Genomic DNA, 18,945 nt, shown 5'->3' on the forward strand with positions numbered 1-18,945 from the left:
TCTCTATTTTTACCAAAAAAAAAAGAAAAAAGAATAAGATTCTCTCCCCTCTAGTCCCCTCCTCTCTCTCCTTTCTCTTTCTCTTTATAAAAAAGTCAACACAAGATGTTGATGTTGCTTAATTGTAAGTATTCAAATAGTATACGTTAGAGAAAAAATTGGAAGGAAGAGAATCCGGTTCCAAAAAATGAGAACCCTTTGGATAAGGGCCCTGATTATATAACCAAAATTAAATATAAAACTCGTTTGAGAAGTACTTTTAAATGACTAAATTCGCTTTTAGAAAAAATGTTTACCAAGCCTTGGTAAAAATACAAATTAATCCTCCAAAAGCACTTGAAGTAAGAGCCATGTCCAACTACAATGTCATTTGGTGAAAATTAAAACGTACTAGACTGATATTAAGCATCCCAAAAAAGAACATCCATTTGATTTTTGAGACTCTGAGACCAAAAACTGAATAACTGCAAGCACATTATATGTGCATATTTGACTCGAGTAGCAACAATATCTAAAGGCCTGGAAACAAACATCACCCTCTTCAACAGACAATGGACCTCCGATCAAATGTCAGCACGCTGTGACTTCGCCGAGATTCCATAATAAAATCATACTAACACCCTCTCCATATTCGGCCAAAAACGCAAAGTCGATCTGAAACACCAGCGAAATTATCAAGATGGCGAAGAAACATGAAATCAACAGAGTAATGAATGAAGCATAGTAATATTTGTACCCAAATAAAAGAGAATGAAGCAGAGTAACATACCATCATATGGATTAATCAATCATCCAGGTAATAATAGGACCCAGCAGCTTTTTGTTCCCTATCCTTCGTCGACTCCAATTTGTTGATTCTTGGGCGATAGTTAGTCGGGTCACGCCTAAATGTGATATCAAGATGCTGCACGCATGCATCATTTTGAAAAAATCAATGAAGAGAGCAAAATTAAATTCTTATCATCACACACTAATATAGTTGGAGGCCAAAACAACAGAGTGAAACAAAAAAGTTGCAACACTTACAGATAAGAAGAGATTCATCCCCGTCAACAATGACTGCGGAGCATTTGCAGTACAATCAATTGATGCCTGCCCCTCATAGACAATAACTCTATCTGCCAAGTAGGTAGCCATGATAAAGTCATGTTCAACGATGAATGCCGTTTTCTTAGCATGTAGGATGAACCTCTTTATGACTTTGGATGCAACAATACGCTGCTCAGAATCAAGATACGCACTCGGTTCATCTATAAGATATATATCTGCAGGCTGCATTAAGTAAATAGAGACGTAGATTAGAATGTGTCCGTGATAGCTGATTTGCAAGCATTTTCACCGGTTAGAACAACAAAAAACTATAACTCAGCCTTCCCAGTGAAACAATAAAAAAAAGAGTGAATCTGTTATTGTGAACTAATCACTAGATTTACAATGTCAAATTGAAGGCAAAGGATAAACAAATATTTGGCAAGAGAACAAAAAAATTATTTCAAGGTTTTAGAGCACAAGCATAGGAATGACAGATGGTCATGATATATGCCAAACGTGTTCAAGGACGGAAAATCTAAAACAAAATGGCAGGGACCACACTTAACAGACTACAACACAATCCTGATTCCTGTATCCCTTCCTTTTTTCCAAAAATTTGCAAGGCCCCTGGCACTCCCACCTCCCCGTAGGTTAGACATCATAATATCATTTGTTTTTTTACCCTCATCCCAACTTCCAAACTCAGATAGACAATTCCCGCCTGCTCAGATGCATCCAAGGCAACAAATAGAAGGGAAACATAAAGTGTTGAAAAGGATTCATTACGACAACACAAAGGCCCATTTTATTAATCACATGGGAACCCTATCTCTCCCTTCTTACTCTATACTCACAAGACTGATAATACGGAAAAAGTAAACACAACTTCTAATTTTCAGAAGCAGGAAATGAAAAGAAATATATAGCCAGTTGAACCTTGTGACCTTTCACCAAGTATTTCAACTAAACTACCAAACCATCTGTTGAAAAACAAGAATCTATGAAAACAATCAATGCTTACAGAGAATATTCAGGCTTCTCAAATTCATAACCAAGACATATAAAAAAGCTTTCCGCATCAACGTCATATAAGCAACCCAGCAGAACAACAACATTACTTTTACTAATTCAATGATTTATGTCAAGAATAACAATAATTTACCTTCCCGAGGCATAGGCATAATGCAACCCTCTGCAACTCTCCACCAGAGAGATTCAGAACTTCTTGATCCATTAATTGTTCAATAAGAAGAGGCTTCATCACATCTGACATGAATTGGGGATGAGTATATGAATCACGAATTTTTGAATGTAACAAGGCTCTGACAGTGGATGGAAACTTTGGACTGATTTTCTGGGGCTTGTAAGAAACATTGAATTCAGGTATCTCCACATCAGAATCTTCTACAGAATCAGGTTTCAATAGACCAGCCTGAAAATTGGGCAATATGCTAACTCAACATCTGAAGCTGCAAAGTAACTATGACTGAAGAAAAAGAAGATGAAAAATAAAGAATACCAGCATACGGATGAATGTTGTCTTCCCTGTTCCATTCTCTCCCAGCATTACAATAATCTGAGAATCAGTAAATTCACCTTCAACCGCACGAAGCCTGAAGTTTCCCTGAGTTTTAGTCATTGATGGGTATTTATATCGTGCATATGTCTCGATTTCCTCAGCACTTTCCTGTGGAGTCTCAGCAACCTGGTAAAGACAACAAAGTAAATCACAAAGCAATAATAAGTCAAGGGAGTCTTTCTTTTTTCCCAGTTACAAGTCAAAAGAGCATTTCATGGATAAAATTTATAATCTTGCCTTGAAGGTCAGAGATTCATCCCGGAACCTAAGATTTTCTGTAGGAACAAATCCAGCCAAGAAGATGTTGATTCCTTCTCTAACTGAGAAAGGAAGAGTTACAACTCCATATGCACCCGGTTTCCCATATAAACAGCAAATGAAGTCTGATAAGTAATCCAAGACACTAAGATCATGCTCCACAACAATTACATAGCTGGAAAATATAAGAAAATATGACTATTAGCTAAATATGCAGTAAGACAATCAATAAATGGAATCCAAACAAACCATGCAATTCAATTTTGAGAAAATAAGAGAAAATATAAAATTAAACCTATTAGGCCTGAGTAAAGATCGGACAACTTGGGCAGCTTTAAGCCTTTGTTTGACATCAAGATAACTTGAAGGTTCGTCAAACATATATATCTCTGCATGCTGTATGGCAACGACAGCAATGGCGAATCTTTGAAGCTCCCCACCAGATAAATCCCCTACCTTACGCTCTATAACCTGGTTCAGCTCAAGGTCAGCACATAATTTTTCCTTCATATCCCTCTCATCTTTCTGACTGAGCACCTCCCCAACATTCCCTTGAACTGCTTTTGGAATGTGATCAACATATTGAGGCTTTATAATGGCCTGTTAAGTAAAAAGAATATTATGCAAATAAGCAAGAACAAATATAACATAAGACAATATAATGATTAGAGACAACAAAAGATGGCCAAAATATACCCACGATAGAACACACAAAATTATATTCATTTAAATGCTAAACTTTTAGTACGAAAGATTATGGGCATCAAAATCAAATGGTACCTTCAAATTATCTTCCAGGATACGGGTAAAAAAATTCTGCAACTCAGATCCTCGAAAGTAGGTCAAGATTTCCTGCCAATCTGGAGGATTCTGCAAAAATAAAAAATAAAAAACCATCAAGATAAGATAATCGAAGAATGCACCAAACATATTTGAAACATAATAAACTTGTCAAAGAAGGGGAATTTCTGTAAGGAGTTTTACTTTGAAACGACCTAAATTTGGTTTCAACTTTCCACCCAAAACTTTGAGGGCAGTTGACTTCCCAATGCCGTTCGTTCCAACCAAACCAAGAACTTGACCTGGCCTTGGGACTGGTAACCTGAAATTGCAAAATTTATGTTATCCCAAACCACATAAATGCAAAAGCGATCACTTCCCGGTAATGTCGTGAGGAGCTAACCTGTGTAGCTTGAAAGTGTTAGGCCCATAGCGATGGGTTGTATCTTTGTCTAAATCCTTTGGCAAGTTAATGATTTGGATTGCTTCAAATGGGCATTTCTGCATCATCAGATGGTATAGAGTCCAATTAATGCCTTTAAAACACAACTCTTGCAGATAAACAGGCAAATGACAATAACAGCACTTCTTACATACCTTAACACAAATACCACATCCAATGCACAATTCTTCTGAGATGAAAGCAATCTTGGATGCAGGGGTAACCTCGACACATAGTTTACCTGCATATAGACTGATTAGTAGTGTGTATGTTTGTAGCACTATAGGAAAACAACATAAATATATTAAGACCACATAAAGACAAAGATAATAAAAAAGCAGCTCATTCACAAAAAAAGCAAACACAGTTGCTATGATAATGCATAACAGGAACTCGCCAACAGAAACATTAAATCCATATGAAGCCACCTCATTATATGCAAGAGCTCATGCCTGTATTTTTAGTAACCTTCAATAGAAGCTTTCCTTGATTTTATAAACCAATAATCTCTTTCTATGGCAAGCTTTGAGCATAATTAAATTTCTAAGTGTTTCTCCTTGCAGGAGGCATTCCATTACCTTTATCTCCTTTTATTTACTTAACATAATCATCAAGTCATTCTCCCATCACAAGTAGCTTCCACGACCATTTGAACACAAATAATACGTTTCAAGATAAATACCAATTCGCATGATAAAAATAACAGCTGACAAATCCAAGTTATCAAGAACCGTGCATCACAGAAACCATATAGAAATATAATAGCAAGATCACAATTCACTTTTGTTTTCAACAAAACAAAACAAACCATTATCTGAGTAATCTAATGAGTCCTGATACTTATTTCTTTTATGAAGAGCGACAGACATGTATATGCATATTATTACATAACACTAATGGAAATTATATAAGTAAGAAGGGGTTACTGTAACGTACCAGTGATGACAACAGGACAGCTCCTCTTGCATTCCTGGCGGCACTTCTTGGGTTTGCATCTGTCCGAGCTCACTATAGCTATACGGGTCAAACGGTCTGTCATCTCCTAATCTTCTTCTGTTCATCCACAGTAATTCAACAGATCAAATTAAGCAAAGGATCAAATGCACAGACTGAGCAAGAATCAAACTACTGGTGTTGATGGGCAGAAAAATATTTAAATTTGGGCAAAACTAAATCCAGAGCAAGCTGGCTAGTTTGATAATTTTGCAATCCAATCCAACCTATTATCCGCACCCAAAGCTGAGAAGCAACCCAACAGCTCAAACCATTCGCCTGAATATGTCTACAGGAATAAAAAAATAATAATCCCCAACAGCATGAATTTCAACATTACTAAAAACCCAATCCCTAATTTCACCAAAATCCCCTATATTCACAAATTCACAATCACGTCCCCTCCTTTTCATATTAAAAAAAAAAAAAAAAAAACCCCAAAAAAAACCCAAATATTACAATCAAAAGATGACTCTTTTAAGCTCAAAAGCAGATTCTTTTGCTCAAATCTTAATCGCAAGCTAAAGAAATACCTGTTTGACAATAGATGAGAAAATGGAGGAGAAACTTGAGTCGGATCCGCTAGCGGCTGCAAGCAGAGAAGGAGTAGAAAATACACTGAACAGTTACGGAGAACAACGAAGGGTATCAAACTGAGGTGGCGGTGGAGGCTGAGACTGAAAAATGGAAGCTAAGAAGGAGAGAGAGGGGATAGAGGGTGAGTGACCGTTAAAGAGTAGGGAGGGGCAGGTGTGGAAATTGCGCGATAGTTAGACAAGGGAGGGAAGGGCCTCTGTGTTCTCCTCACACGCCCAGAACTTTTGCCTTTCCGATTAATACCCTCAGTTCATTAAATTCTCAATTGTAACCCTAACGCACTCATATCACCAACTGTCATCTCAAAATCATACCATATGGTCATGCCTTACTTTTATTTACATTCATTGTAGAGCGCAATGCTAACTGCTAAGGGATTATTTTAAAATGAGACAATTCAGCTACTTAAGCTTGGTTGGATACTGAGGTGATTCTGAAAAAAGCTGGTATCAAAAAAAGTTAAGAGCTGTTTTTGTGTTTGGTAAACATTCAACTTCAGGTTTTTTTTCACAGTTTTGGGTGAAAAAAAGCCAAAAACAAGAAGCTGCAAAACTCAGCTTTGAAAAACCGGCGTTTTTTACATTTGTTTTACATAAAAGTTTACCTAACACTATAATACTTTTTTTTTTTCAAAAGCACTTTTACAAAAAAGTTTACCAAACACTTTGCTGCTTTATTTCACAACTGCTTATTCTCACAGCACAGCAGAAACAACTTTTTTTTTTCAAAGCACAACAATACCAAACCAGCCCTTAGTACTACGGTTTAATGATATTCTTTTTCACTTGTAAGTGAGAGGTCTTAGATTCGATTCCTCGTCGAAAGCGAATTTGAACCACATTATTGCTAATCCATTGTGAAACTAAACCACCCCCTCATTCCAAGTGTAGATAATATGTTTGTTAAATAAAAAAATAAAACAAAAAAGACTTTTCATGAGCTTAGCCACCCCCTCCTTCCAAGTGTAGATAATATGTTTGTTAAATAAAAATAAAATAAAACAAAAAAGACTTTTCATGAGCTCTCTGCTGAGTTTAATATGTCAATTCTCATGTCAATATTATAAAACGTTGTGCCAAAAATTAGTTTAGTACAAGAATAATCTTCTAGGATGATCATCATTAACGTTGTCATTTTACATTTTTATTCATTACAAAATTAATTTTCAAATTGATTGGAATTTTGTTTCGTTATTAAATTATTTACTTGCAGAAACTATGAATAATAAGGAATAATTAAAGGCAAAATTTGATAGGGCGGTTACGCCATTTGCAATGATACTTTGTATATTGAGGGATTATACGACTTAGACCTGTTCTACCTGACTATTTAGCTAGTCAGACTACCTACCCAAGTTTCTCTCTATTGTATGTCCATTGGGTTTGCATCTTAATTTGCTAAAGGCTCAAGGAGAGGATAATCGAATACACAGTGGAGTTGTAATACTAATAGTTAAGTTTGTTTAACCCTGCATTTGAATTACTGTGTTGATTCTCCTTCTCCAAAATCGCTTGTATAAAAACGCACAATAGCTTAGGTTTGTGGGACTTTTTATAGGAGTCAATGCCACAACTTAAAAGCTTTGAGATTTTCTTTTAAAACAGATATTAAAGTTAATAGAAATAATTGAAATAATGTAGACTTTGAGTGAAAAATAAATGGTAAAACCCTAACACCCTAACAATTCATATGGAAATCTTAAAAAAATAATGAATATTATGCCTTCCCTTGGAGAGATTTTTCAATGTGACTGGTACACTAAATGGTACACTACGTATCACTATACAAATAATGAGATATGTGTGCTAAAAAGTTAATAACTTAAAAAATAAAATTTTTCACCACTTCTATTAAAACATGTGATGTACCAGTGTTCCCGTCACAATTAAAAATTTCTCCTTCCCTTGCCTTCAATCAAATCCATCCTTAAATTTTTGAAAGTTTGACAAAAGAAAGTAGCCGTTATATTTTTTCCAATATTAGACAAATTTACCACCCTAAGCATTCGTGATTGAATTCGAAATATTCAAACGGATCTATGAACACCTAATATATATTGGAAACAAAATCACTCAGAAATATGTGATTTCCTCGAAATTTTGAGAAGCAAAATCTTTTGGTTAGATTGTAAAGAATCTGTGGTAATATCTAAATATGATTTCCAATAATCCAACGAGATGTGCAGCTTGCAGATTTTTGAGAAGAAGATGCCCTCAAGATTGTGTTTTGGCCCCCTATTTTCCCTCCTCTAATCCAGAGAGATTTGCTTGTGTTCATAAGATCTTTGGTGCCGGCAACATTACCAAAATGTTAGAGGTAAACAATTAATTAAGATATTGCTCATCATTAATTAAGTAGCATTTGTCCTAAACTGCGGCGAGGTTGGGATTTGAACTTGGATGCATGAGGAAAGAACATCTGCTCTAGCCAATGCCGCTACACTCATGCATGTTCATCCACGGAGGAAGACTTTCTTATTGCCAGTTGCATAAAACCGTTTTTTTTTATTGGTGGAATAAGGGAAATTCGAACTTGAGACCTTTCTAAACATGTATACGAGAAACATATACATGTATTTTCCTCACTACCTTAACTCCAAAGTTTTGTCGAAAATATAGAAATAATTGAAATCCTTGTTCTTATTTTTCGGATATGCGAGTGTACCGAATTTGTCTATAATCATAAATAATCGTCTAATTGTATTGTAAATGCAGCAACTTCCAGTCCATTTAAGAGAAGCAGCAGCAGACTCCATGTTTTACGAGGCATCGTTACGCGTTGAGGATCCAGTTTATGGATGTGTTAGAATTATTTCTCAATTGCAACACTATATATTGGAGGCTCAATCCGAGATACTCAAGACAAACGGTCAAATAGCATCCTACATTGCACAACAGCAACTGCACCAGCAGCAGCAAAATGTTGTTCATGGTGCAAGTTACCAGCAAGACATGCAGATCAGTGAATATTCGGGGGTTGGCTGGGACGTGCAAACTTTAGCAAATGACTCTTACTTTCACACATAAAGATGTGCAAATCTTTGCAGACGTGAGCTATGCCAGTTAGCGAGGGCAGTGTGCCGACTACATGCATTCAAGTTCAAATTCTTCTCCCTAGGGATTAGAATAGCATAGAATATCGTTTTTGTCAGAACAAACAGATGAGCTTATTTTGTTTAGTCCAATGATTGATAAAATTTGTTTCTTCTGAGTGCAAAAGCAATTTCCAAAGAGCAAGATTTTGAAGTGAAAATTCGAAAAAAAATTACTCCAAAACAGTAACAGCTTTCTATTTACACTTTGCTAATAAATTACACAGCAATTTACTAATTGGATATACAAATCTGTGACGAGCAAACTCTTACACAAAAGCTATAGAAAATAGTGGTAAGGAAGGAGATGCCATACTATAACCATCCTTTTATGCCGGAATATTTTCAGGCGAAAAAAGAATGATAGATCGCTATTCTCGTGTGCCCTGAGAAACGAGGGGGAAAAACCGAAAAGGGCATACCCACGGAGAAGGATTTAATCCGTCTGTGGCCAAATGCATATCCTCCTAGTTTGACAGATCAATAGAGCTGAGTTTTGAGAACGAGAATCCTCAATTTCCTTATTTATTTCTCATAGTAAGAAGAAACTCGGATGACTAGCGTGATCTTCCAAAGATGTTCTGAAAATTGAAGGTTTGATAGCATGTACATGTACAGAACATAACTAGGGAGATGAGCATTAGGTATTACGATTACGAGAATTTCTGTACCGCTGAATAGGCCGACTGAAGTACTGGGAAAACGGAGTCTTTGGGACCGGAATTAGTTTTCCAATAACAGCAAGAGGCCAACTATCGGAAAATAAAGGCAGTTAAGTTACTAAGATTTCGAAACAAAAATAACTGGCATGTTTTATTAAACGTTAGCCAAACTTTAGCCAGTTAGAAAAACATAAGCATTGTTCAAGTTAACTTACCTGACAATGGCAATTCCCAAGCATATGAGCCATTGCTGCCATGATAGTCTCACTGTTTTTGTAAATTTTCCGAGAAACATAACGATGATTATCTGAAATTGGAGTTAAACTCGGTAATTGTATACAGGAAGAACCCGAAACCAGAATATAAATGCAGTGGCCTCTCACCTGAAGTACCAATGTAATTCCTATTATTCCCATGAAGAGGTAGTTTTTGGTCACTCCGATGAACACATTTATTTCTTCAGGTTTTCGAGCATTGAACTCATTGAAAATCTGTCAAAAGTCAAGATAGGTGTTAGAACAAATAATAAATCCAGCTTAACTAAACAATTGAAACGCAACTCCTAATCGTAATACCACATAACTATTTTTAAGTCCTATACTTACTTGGCAAAAGACGAATGCATTGAATATGAGAGTATTCTTCACACCAATGGCATGCTTTTGGACATCCTTCTGCAGACCAAGAATGCGATTTCCCTTAAAGTTGAGGACAAGGAGGACGGTAACTTGATACATAGCCTGTGCCAAGTAAAAGCGATGAAATTAGAGAACAGATTCATACAATGTTAATATATGATGCTTCAACTGCGATGTTTGTAAAAGTGCAAAACGATAATCCAAAAGAGAGGAGGTACCTGAACGAGTAGGTTCCTCCACATGATGTTCGTTATAAGAGGTGCCCTAAGAAACAAATATCAGATTATTACTTCACTCAGACGGAATCTAGAATACAACAAAATTTAACTTTGAATAGTATCAAATTCAGATTGTTAAGAGTATGTAATTGCTGGCACTATCTTATACCTCCGGCCAACTGGTGTTCTCTGCATAAGGTTGTCTGTAGGTGGTTCAGTAGCCAATGCAAGTGCTCCTAGAGTATCCATGATCAAGTTAACCCACAGAAGCTGTACGAAGAACATGAAATAAATTATTACAACCACAATGTACGAATGAAGATGACAGAAAAGAAATGTGCTGTAAAACTCTTTCACTCATTTTTGTTCTGGCTTCATATTCCAGATTGTGGGGGAGAGAGAGAGAGAGAGAGAGAGAGAGAGAGAGAGAGAGAGAGACCTGTACTGCATTTAACGGAACACTACCAGAAGAGATTGCAGCCACAACATTAATTACAAGAGCGGCAACATTAACAGTAAGTTGAAATTGGATAAATTTCTGAATATTTGCATACACAGAACGTCCCCAGCGAACAACCTACATAATGTACAGAGAGACATTCAGAATAGACAAAAATCACCACCCTAACCTCATCATTGCTTTACATTAAGTAGACTTACTGACCTTTACAACAGAGGCAAAATTGTCATCCAAGATAACGATATCCGAACTTTCTTTTGCAACTTCAGTTCCTTGAATGCCCATAGAAAGACCAATATCTGCCTAAAATACAAAAATGGTAAGATCTGATCAACTATAACAAGGAATTTTGCTAAAAAGACTGGTTATCGGGAAGTTTAAAACTAAAAAGACATGAAATCGCCAACCACATGAACTTATTAAATTCACAAAGATGACAAACCTCATGAAGTGCTGGAGCATCATTAGTGCCATCTCCTGTTACTGCAACAACTTCACCCCCCTTACGTAATGCTTGCACAAGCAACAACTTGTCATTAGGGGAAGATCTGCCCATTACCTATGCAACACCGTAATAAAAAGGTTCATTACCATTAGGTACAATCAGAGACATGCAATCTAGAAATAACAGAATTAGCAAGAGAAACAGACTGAAGATTTAAAGTTATAAAATTTTCCATAATGTAGGAACCATACTGTTATTTTCTTGGCGGTTTGTTCCCTTTCCTTTTCAGACAATTCACGGAATGTTTTTCCTTCGATGATAGTAGGCTCAGTTGCATCTTCGAGTGAAAGTAGTATTCCACACTCTAACGCGATGGCTTTTGCTGTTTGAAGATTGTCTCCAGTGACCATGCGTACCTACAGGTTCACAAAAACGAGATTCATCAGGTCATTTTCCAGACTTGAGAACCATAATATAAAATGTTTTATCATGTAGATAAGTATACATCATTATGTTTGCAGAAGTGTAGCATAAATCAAGATGTTATAATATCAATGAGGAAAGTTACCTTAACACCAGCTTCAGTGCATAGTTGCACTGCATCTTTGACACCAGGACGACAAGGATCCTAATCACCAACATACATATTAGCTAGGAAGAAAATACTTTATATTAAAAGCAAGGCCTAAGAAAATGGTACTGTCGATGCCGTAGGCCATCAAACAGATACGCAACGGTTGCTCTAAATAAATAACTGGAATAGTTGGGAATTTATTTTGTCCATGTGTGTGCGGATGAGAAATTAAATGGCAAGAAAAATAATTCAGTATCATGAGACTTGTTCTTGGACGCACCTTTATACCAACAATAGCAAGCAGGACAAGGTTATCTTCTGGTAAAGCCCATTGACTTAATTGCTCTTCATCAGTAGGAACTTTGTCCTGTTCATATGGTCTGTATGCAATGGCAACGCACCGCAAACTGCGTTCTGCCATGTCATCAATAGCCATCTTGAAAAACTCCTGCAAAGGATATAACAAGATATCATAACCAAATTTCACAGGATAATTTCAAGAGACAAAAATATTTCTCATTTTTCTAAGAGAAAAGGTGTAGTTATTGGCATAATGCTGTCCTGCAATCCTCACTGTACAATTTTTTTCCTTGTGTTTTTGTAAATTTGGAGTGCATGATGATCTTTTTGGAGTGCCAATAACAGCTCCCTTCAAGAAAACGAGGATATACGAAATAACGATTGCCCCCTCTTTTCTTTTTCGTGAAAACCCACATGCAAATTTTCTTGACGGGTGTTCATTTCTACGCCCAAGGGGGTAACATGTGGATTTTCTGAACATACGAGCAACATTTTTCAAAGCACAACTAAGCAATTTACATGCAATCCAATACCCTTATTCCGGATCTTCCATCCAAATGGACCCTAAGAGTTTTGTGCGTATCAATTCTCATCGTTACCAAGAGCAGAAGTGCCAGATATAGCGCTTACTCTCATACATAACTTCCTGGAGTATGTTCATTTAAATTAAGTAAAATTCTGCTTGTTCCTAGATTTTATTTTCTCAAAATCTTTCAGAATATGTGTTTTTTTTATATGTTAAGATTTTCTGATTATGTTTTTATGGCTCGTGTTCCCAACCTTGTCATCTTCAATATTCTGCGAGCAACCATCTGAGTCAAGATATTCTGTGCACGAGGCTAAAACTATCTCCGCTGCTCCTTTCCAATGTATATGAACTTTAGAGTCAGCCTGTCATGAAAAGAAAGAAAGTGAAGAAATAACATTATCACGCGATTAATCAGGCAACAAAAGAGAAGCTGAGCACAGAAAAGATTGAAGTAGCTCTATGGAGGTGTTATCATGTATGTCTCACTATGTAAGTATATTAATCTTGCATTAAAAAATACAGTAATAATTTCCAGATGAAAAATGCAGCGGGTTATCACCTTCCACTGGATATAGTCGATTTACTTCAAGCTCATATATAAAGTTATGCACCACGTGAGGCTTTCTAGATGGACTAAAGGCATCTTACTATGCAGATCCCACTGGGTCTTAATCTTGTGATTCCGAAATTGAAAATTTACACCTTTAACTAATCAAGTACCTGTTTTAGTGCAACACCACCTCGCTTTTTCTCCGAGTTGAAAGGGAAAACATGAAGGACTGTAGACTCCAATCTGATAACATCAAACTTCATCCCCAACTGCGATGCAGAATATGATAACTTAGAAAATCTTCAAGTATTGGAAAACAAGAGTACCAGAGTATGCTAAAGCACATTTAAATGAACCTTGAATGCCCATGAAAGTATAGCCTTTTCCGTAGGAGATCCAGAAATCTCGACTTCACCACCCTGCTAAATAAATTGATGTTTTGTGTTTAAATACTAACATTTAAAATTGAGAATACCATCAAAGCTCAACAGCTAAGGAAAACAATGTCATTCCTCCCTTAATGATGCTGTGACAACTAAAGAGAAATATTACCGTTGGCTCAAACACGTTGCCAGTGGTATTGTGCGCAACGCCCTCACTTAGGAGAGTGGAAACCAGCGGATGCAACTGTGAGGTATCATCTGGCGGATTTATCTTTTTTCTCCCAACATATGCCTCAACCACAGTCATCTGCATCATCATATATTTTTGTCAGTATTTCTATGTTACCAATATATTTTTCATATCGAAACAACTACATGATACTGAGGTTTCACATGTTGACCAGTACCGTGCGTCCACAAATTGATGGAAATAAATTCAGTTTGAGCATAGAACACACCTGATTTAAAGTCAATGTCCCAGTTTTATCACTGCAAATTGTTGTTGCTGAGCCCATAGTTTCACACGCTGACAGTCTACGCACCTGCACATCTTTACCGTAAGAAACTAGTTTCACAAGATTTTTAAAAATCCATTTCCTAGTAGACGCAAAACTATCACAAAAAATGAAAACAGAATGATGTTCGACCAGTGAAAGCATTTACATTTAAGAAACCGAAAAACTTTTAATTAAAAAGAGCAAAGACACTTACCAATGCCTTATCTGCCATCATTTTCTTCATTGAGTATGCTAGCCTGTCACAGAATTGAAGACCAGATGCAAAGTTGATAACACAAATGAGAACTATATTGGTAATACTAGACTTAGATCCATTGTAATTGCAACCTGAAGCAAAAGTGGTGGATGCTACTTACGTCAAGGTAACGGCCAAAGGTAGCCCTTCAGGCACTGCAACAACCACAATGGTGACCTGCATGGTTCTATAGTTTGTCAAAGAAAGGCCAACATATAATCCTTAAACCGAAATGCATCCAGAAGCTTCACTTACAGCAATGGTGAAAATTTTCACTGCTCCATCAAAAGTTTTGCTAATGCTAGTCTGACCAGCTTTAAACTGTACGTTTCCCTCTAGATCTTTTGTATTTCCGGTAAAGTATCTAAAACATTAAATAAAAGTGAGGCTGATAAGATGATAAACAATTTATGTAATATATAGTATAATTATTCAATGATCACAATGTTACCTGCCCCAAAGGACGGCTAGCACCAAAGCAGCCACTGAAAGCCCAACTATGCCTATAAAAGTTGCAACTCCATTCAACCGCACCTATCACAGATCACCGGAAGATAATATATCTTGAGCTGTAAATAATAAATAAAAAAATGGATTTCCTATAGATCAAACAACTATACTTGTGGAAAAATGCAAAAACCTGCAAAGGAGTTTCTTCACCAGTATCCTCTGAGATGCTCGCCATCAATAATCCCCATTCAGTATTGATTCCAACACCAGTTACCTACAGATAGCCGAAAAGGTGAAGCCACCTGGTGGTACTGGTACTGGTACTGACAGTCACGTATTACTTTAAGAAGAAAAAAGGAGACCAGGAACAAAGCATTGTAGGGATAATTCCAGCATCAAAACAAATAGACATGAAACGTTTGGTTGTTTCAGTCGAGTTATGAAAAGTGCATCACAATAAACTAATTGAAATTACTTTACCAGCATAGTACCCACTCCATCAGCCACTTTGCAACCTGACATTAAGAAAGGTGCTTTCTGATCCTTGTGAACCTGAAAGACATGGCGCTTAAGAATCATATCGGTAACGATCATAATTGAATTAGTGCAGGGTACTGTATAAGCACTCACAATCTTGCTTTCTCCAGTCATGCTAGATTCATCAATAGCAAGTGAATGACCGGTGATTACGATTCCATCAGCAGGGACCTAAGTACAACAAGAACAACAACCAAGTAAGAACAAAATAATTTGGTTACGAATTGTAAAATTAATTTCCAATTAGAACAAATAAAACATTAAGTACACTCACTTGATCACCTATTCTGAGAGGTACAACATCACCAACCACAATATCAAATATTGAAATCGTTACTGATCTACCGCCTCTCATGACCTATAGAAATTTTCAAATATATAGTCAATTCAGCATCCAAAGAGTAAATGTTAATATTCCAAAGATGGCAGAGTGCACACCTCCAATTGTATATTTTGTTTTTCCGCGTTTAGATTTTGGAACTGAAGAGATTGCCGATAATCACTAACAGCTGGAAAACAAACAAATTTAAAGAAAAGGAAAAAATTAGTCTCGTGCTTCCAAGATGAGTCTAACAGAAACAAGATCAAATCACAATTACAAATATCAATTCCAATACCTGTGACAACTATAACAAGAAACACAGCAAAGAAAATGCTTGCTCCGTCATACCATCCTTCCTCCAAACCCTATGAGGATATCAAAAGAAAAAAGGTAGACAAAACTGTTTAAAAAAAACATAGAAATACAAAGTACGCCCAGATAATTAGACAAACGAGCACCATTCAGTTACAGGTTAAATACGAGAATAGAGGATGCAAATGGTCGAGAATACCTCAGTTTTTAATCCGAGTGCCAATGACACCACTGCTGCGATGATCAAGATTATAAGAGTTAAGTCTTGCCAAGCTTCCCAAAGGAACCTCTGCAGGACAAAGCGTAGGAATGAATTTCAGTTATTGCAACATGTTCCTGAATAAAACCAGAAAATAACAAAATGTAACACCTTGTAATTAGATAATATACCCAGAAACTCCGCCCTTTTTTCCGAGGATATGTATTTGATCCAAACACTTCCTTTCGTTTTACTACATCCGTTTCATCTCCACGAATTCCCTTCTCCACGTTCGATTTTAGCAACGCTGATATGCCTTTAATCTAGTGAAATGATGATTGCATTATGTAAGTAGAGCAAACAGAACATTACGAAAACAAGGAAAAATACAGTTGCAGTTAACTTACCCCTCCATATTGCTGTAAAGCAGTAATATTGTTCTCCCTGGTCAATGTAACAAGTTGGTCTAGTGCAATTCCGTAATCACCACTGGGAGTTGGGGGCGCAACTGTTGTGCCTATCCCTATATCATCCGGGACAAAAGCAAATCATGCAAATAAGCAACTTGAATGGAATCTTCCGACAAGAGTGAAAGTAAAGCTAGAATTAATTATGTTGAAAGAAAATCTGAACTGTCCAACAATATAACACTAAAGTAATGGATCCAAAGAATATCGAGCCTGACAGAACACAACATGCAATAATGCTTCCCCTTCACGGTAGCCCTACCTTAAAACCTAAACCGAATGTGAGTCTAGCACGGGCAAAACTAAAGAGAGTACAGAAATAAGGTAAGTGATCAACATCATTTAGACAGCGGACCAGTATACAACGAGTTTGAGTACTGTATTGACTGACCAAAAAATGCAAAAGCTTCAGTTTCAATGAAATAAGCCCAAAAATGTCCATGAGTCTAACACAGCAAACGTTGACAAACTAAATACTGTAAAACCTGTGGATGAAATACGTAACCTTCATAAAAAATAGCACTGTAATTATAAATAACTGGAAGCTAGAGTGAACATACCAAGTTCCCGTTCTCCTGCCAATTTGAAAAGCAATGCTGCCTAAATATGACAAGCAATCATCAGTCGAACAGACAAAAATAGTTCCAATTACTGAATAGTTAATTATTGTTTGAAACATTACTCGTATGACTTGTGCATGGGATCTAATCATCCGCCTCCTTTTTTCTTTTTCTTCTTCCGCTTTCAAGTCCATAGTGTACCTGAACCGTCTGGAAGCATTTAGCACTAATGCCGCTTGCTGCCAAGAAAGTGATAAGCAAATATAATTAGAACGATGATACAAAAAAAAAAAATTAATAATTACCACCAAAAAAAGATTATCCCATTCCGTAACCGTGTAAACAAATAATTTGTTACATTGAAAGGAATCGAACTTGAACCTATCCAACTGCTTGAGCTAACCCAAAGAGCTTCCAAATCTTTTACATTGGTAACACATAACTTTGCGTATGAAAGTATGCGTAACGAGTGTAATGTACCCCATTACATTGCATCAATAGCATTGGCAATATTTTCTGGGATTGAAACAAAATTTGATTCGATTCGATGCCGATTCGTTTCCACTTCCAACGAACCAAAAACAATGCTCGCAAGCACGGCATTGCATATTATACATAAAATATCAATGGCATTAGCTAATACGTGACTGATTTGAATCCACAAAAATGACATTGCTTTTTGCAATGCAATCAGTGTAATGTGAATGAAATGGAATGCGTATAACACGTACCCTCCATCTCCTGAGCGTCTCGTGAGGCGCATTCTTGGTGTGGGCAATGTCGAAGGGATCCGTCGGCATGTCGTTCGCCGCGGCAGCGTCGTAGTCGAACTCGGTCTCCAGTCCCACCCTCGCCCCTCCTCCCCCTGCCTCCATGTCGTGTTGGTTCTGCTCCGACAACGACGTTGGCAACAACCCGTTCGTGGAAGACGAGGAACCACGTGACGCAGCCATCTCTCAATCGTCGTACGCTACGAAAAAAGAGTTTGCTCCTCCTCCCCCTCCTCCGTCCTTTTTAACTCGAGCGCTCCGAACCTGTTCTGGTGCCCACCTACCTAGCTAGTCTCCCAAAATTTAAAAAAAAAACACCAAACAAAAACAAACAAATAAAATAAAATTGCCAAATAAAAAAAAAACACAGAAGCTAAAGCTGATTAACAACACGCCAAAAACAACCACACACCAAAAGAATCAACGTTTCTTTTCTGTTTCGTTTTTTTACCATACTGGCGATGCTACTGTCTCTATTTTTCCGGCGAACAGCTATATAAATTTTACCGCGAATTCAGGAGGATAAACCGGAAACGAGAGCTTACCTGTACACGACTCGCTCTTCGCATCGTAGGCTGGAGGATAACGATAACCAGAGAAAGGACGAGAAATTCTGATTTTTTTTATTTTTTGTTTTTGTGAGATGAGATGAGTATGAAGGGAAAGTTCGAGGAAGTTTCGTGCTGTTAATGCATGTGATGTGCATGAGCACGACAGGAAGAGAAGGACTTATTGCTTATTTATATATATATATATTGGGCGGTTCAAAAACAATCCATTACAACAATAATTCTTTTTTGGCGTGCAATGAAGAACACCATTATTTATTTAACAATGATGTTTGTGTTTAGGATACGTTTGTTGCACTAAATTATCTCATACTCGATTAATTTTAGAGACAAAACTGAATTTTCTAGACATGACCTTAGTAGCATGAGAATTGTTTGTACCATACTTGACCAATCCCGAAACTACTGAGCACCGGTCAACGTTATACCGTCAAGGACTCAGAAGAGCTTCCCTTCAACCAGAAGGCCAATCACA

General features: G+C 36.9%; 3 protein-coding genes across 8 annotated transcripts; 1 reads left to right on the forward strand and 2 right to left on the reverse strand.

Moving 5' to 3' along the window:
- Nucleotides 1-254: 254 nt before the first annotated feature.
- Nucleotides 255-5,932, reverse strand: LOC126581971 (ABC transporter E family member 2-like). Of its 2 annotated transcripts, XM_050245919.1 has the most exons (14): nt 5,618-5,932; nt 5,312-5,373; nt 5,028-5,144; nt 4,247-4,332; nt 4,053-4,150; nt 3,854-3,971; nt 3,650-3,739; nt 3,165-3,469; nt 2,849-3,044; nt 2,552-2,737; nt 2,195-2,464; nt 1,027-1,272; nt 770-904; nt 255-654 (listed from the first exon to the last, which is right to left on the reverse strand). In XM_050245919.1, exons 3-13 carry the CDS (start codon nt 5,128-5,130, stop codon nt 785-787), a joined length of 1,818 nt encoding a protein of 605 aa, XP_050101876.1. In that variant the 5' UTR covers nt 5,131-5,144; nt 5,312-5,373; nt 5,618-5,932; the 3' UTR covers nt 255-654; nt 770-784. The 2 variants fall into 2 exon arrangements, with proteins under 2 accessions (XP_050101876.1, XP_050101875.1); XM_050245918.1 differs by lacking the exon at nt 5,312-5,373.
- A 1,813-nt stretch (nt 5,933-7,745) lies between these two features.
- Nucleotides 7,746-8,885, forward strand: LOC126582588 (LOB domain-containing protein 24-like). Its single transcript, XM_050246737.1, has 2 exons — nt 7,746-7,997; nt 8,396-8,885. The coding sequence occupies exons 1-2, from the start codon at nt 7,836-7,838 to the stop codon at nt 8,705-8,707; spliced, it is 474 nt and encodes a 157-aa protein (XP_050102694.1). The 5' UTR covers nt 7,746-7,835; the 3' UTR covers nt 8,708-8,885.
- A 60-nt stretch (nt 8,886-8,945) lies between these two features.
- Nucleotides 8,946-18,612, reverse strand: LOC126582586 (calcium-transporting ATPase 9, plasma membrane-type-like). 5 transcript variants are annotated; one of them, XM_050246735.1, is made up of 34 exons: nt 18,447-18,612; nt 17,863-18,189; nt 17,254-17,370; nt 17,132-17,171; nt 16,512-16,627; nt 16,296-16,427; nt 16,105-16,194; nt 15,889-15,958; nt 15,710-15,780; nt 15,546-15,629; nt 15,365-15,442; nt 15,215-15,286; nt 14,925-15,008; nt 14,736-14,818; nt 14,540-14,648; nt 14,406-14,461; nt 14,243-14,285; nt 13,990-14,073; nt 13,701-13,838; nt 13,505-13,567; nt 13,319-13,417; nt 12,850-12,960; nt 12,050-12,217; nt 11,764-11,823; nt 11,447-11,611; nt 11,193-11,309; nt 10,955-11,053; nt 10,730-10,867; nt 10,460-10,560; nt 10,291-10,336; nt 10,040-10,174; nt 9,818-9,925; nt 9,650-9,741; nt 8,946-9,524 (listed from the first exon to the last, which is right to left on the reverse strand). In XM_050246735.1, the coding sequence occupies exons 2-34, from the start codon at nt 18,082-18,084 to the stop codon at nt 9,413-9,415; spliced, it is 3,303 nt and encodes a 1,100-aa protein (XP_050102692.1). In that variant the 5' UTR covers nt 18,085-18,189; nt 18,447-18,612; the 3' UTR covers nt 8,946-9,412. The 5 variants fall into 5 exon arrangements, with proteins under 5 accessions (XP_050102692.1, XP_050102688.1, XP_050102691.1 ...); XM_050246731.1 differs by having other exon boundaries at nt 13,505-13,570; XM_050246734.1 differs by having other exon boundaries at nt 13,505-13,570; nt 17,863-18,185; nt 18,447-18,594.
- Between the last annotated feature and the right edge of the window lie 333 nt (nt 18,613-18,945).

Source organism: Malus sylvestris, chromosome 9 (genome assembly GCF_916048215.2).
Source record: "Malus sylvestris chromosome 9, drMalSylv7.2, whole genome shotgun sequence".
Lineage (NCBI taxonomy): Eukaryota > Viridiplantae > Streptophyta > Magnoliopsida > Rosales > Rosaceae > Malus > Malus sylvestris.

Bases quoted from the DNA above. Each gene is read 5' to 3' on its own strand.
- LOC126581971 (XM_050245918.1), bottom strand. From the start codon at position 5,130: ATGACAGACCGTTTGACCCGTATAGCTATAGTGAGCTCGGACAGATGC. The intron at 3,972-4,052 runs GTTAGCTCCTCA...TTGCAATTTCAG, and splicing joins AACACTTTCAAGCTACACAG to GTTACCAGTCCCAAGGCCAG. The intron at 3,045-3,164 runs GTTTAATTTTAT...TATATTTTCCAG, and splicing joins TCTTTACTCAGGCCTAATAG to CTATGTAATTGTTGTGGAGC.
- LOC126582588 (XM_050246737.1), top strand. From the start codon at position 7,836: ATGATTTCCAATAATCCAACGAGATGTGCAGCTTGCAGATTTTTGAGA. The intron at 7,998-8,395 runs GTAAACAATTAA...TTGTAAATGCAG, and splicing joins ACATTACCAAAATGTTAGAG to CAACTTCCAGTCCATTTAAG.
- LOC126582586 (XM_050246731.1), bottom strand. From the start codon at position 18,084: ATGGCTGCGTCACGTGGTTCCTCGTCTTCCACGAACGGGTTGTTGCCA. The intron at 12,218-12,849 runs GTTGGGAACACG...TATCCTTTGCAG, and splicing joins AGAATATTGAAGATGACAAG to GAGTTTTTCAAGATGGCTAT. The intron at 11,054-11,192 runs GTTTGTCATCTT...TTTGTATTTTAG, and splicing joins ATGCTCCAGCACTTCATGAG to GCAGATATTGGTCTTTCTAT.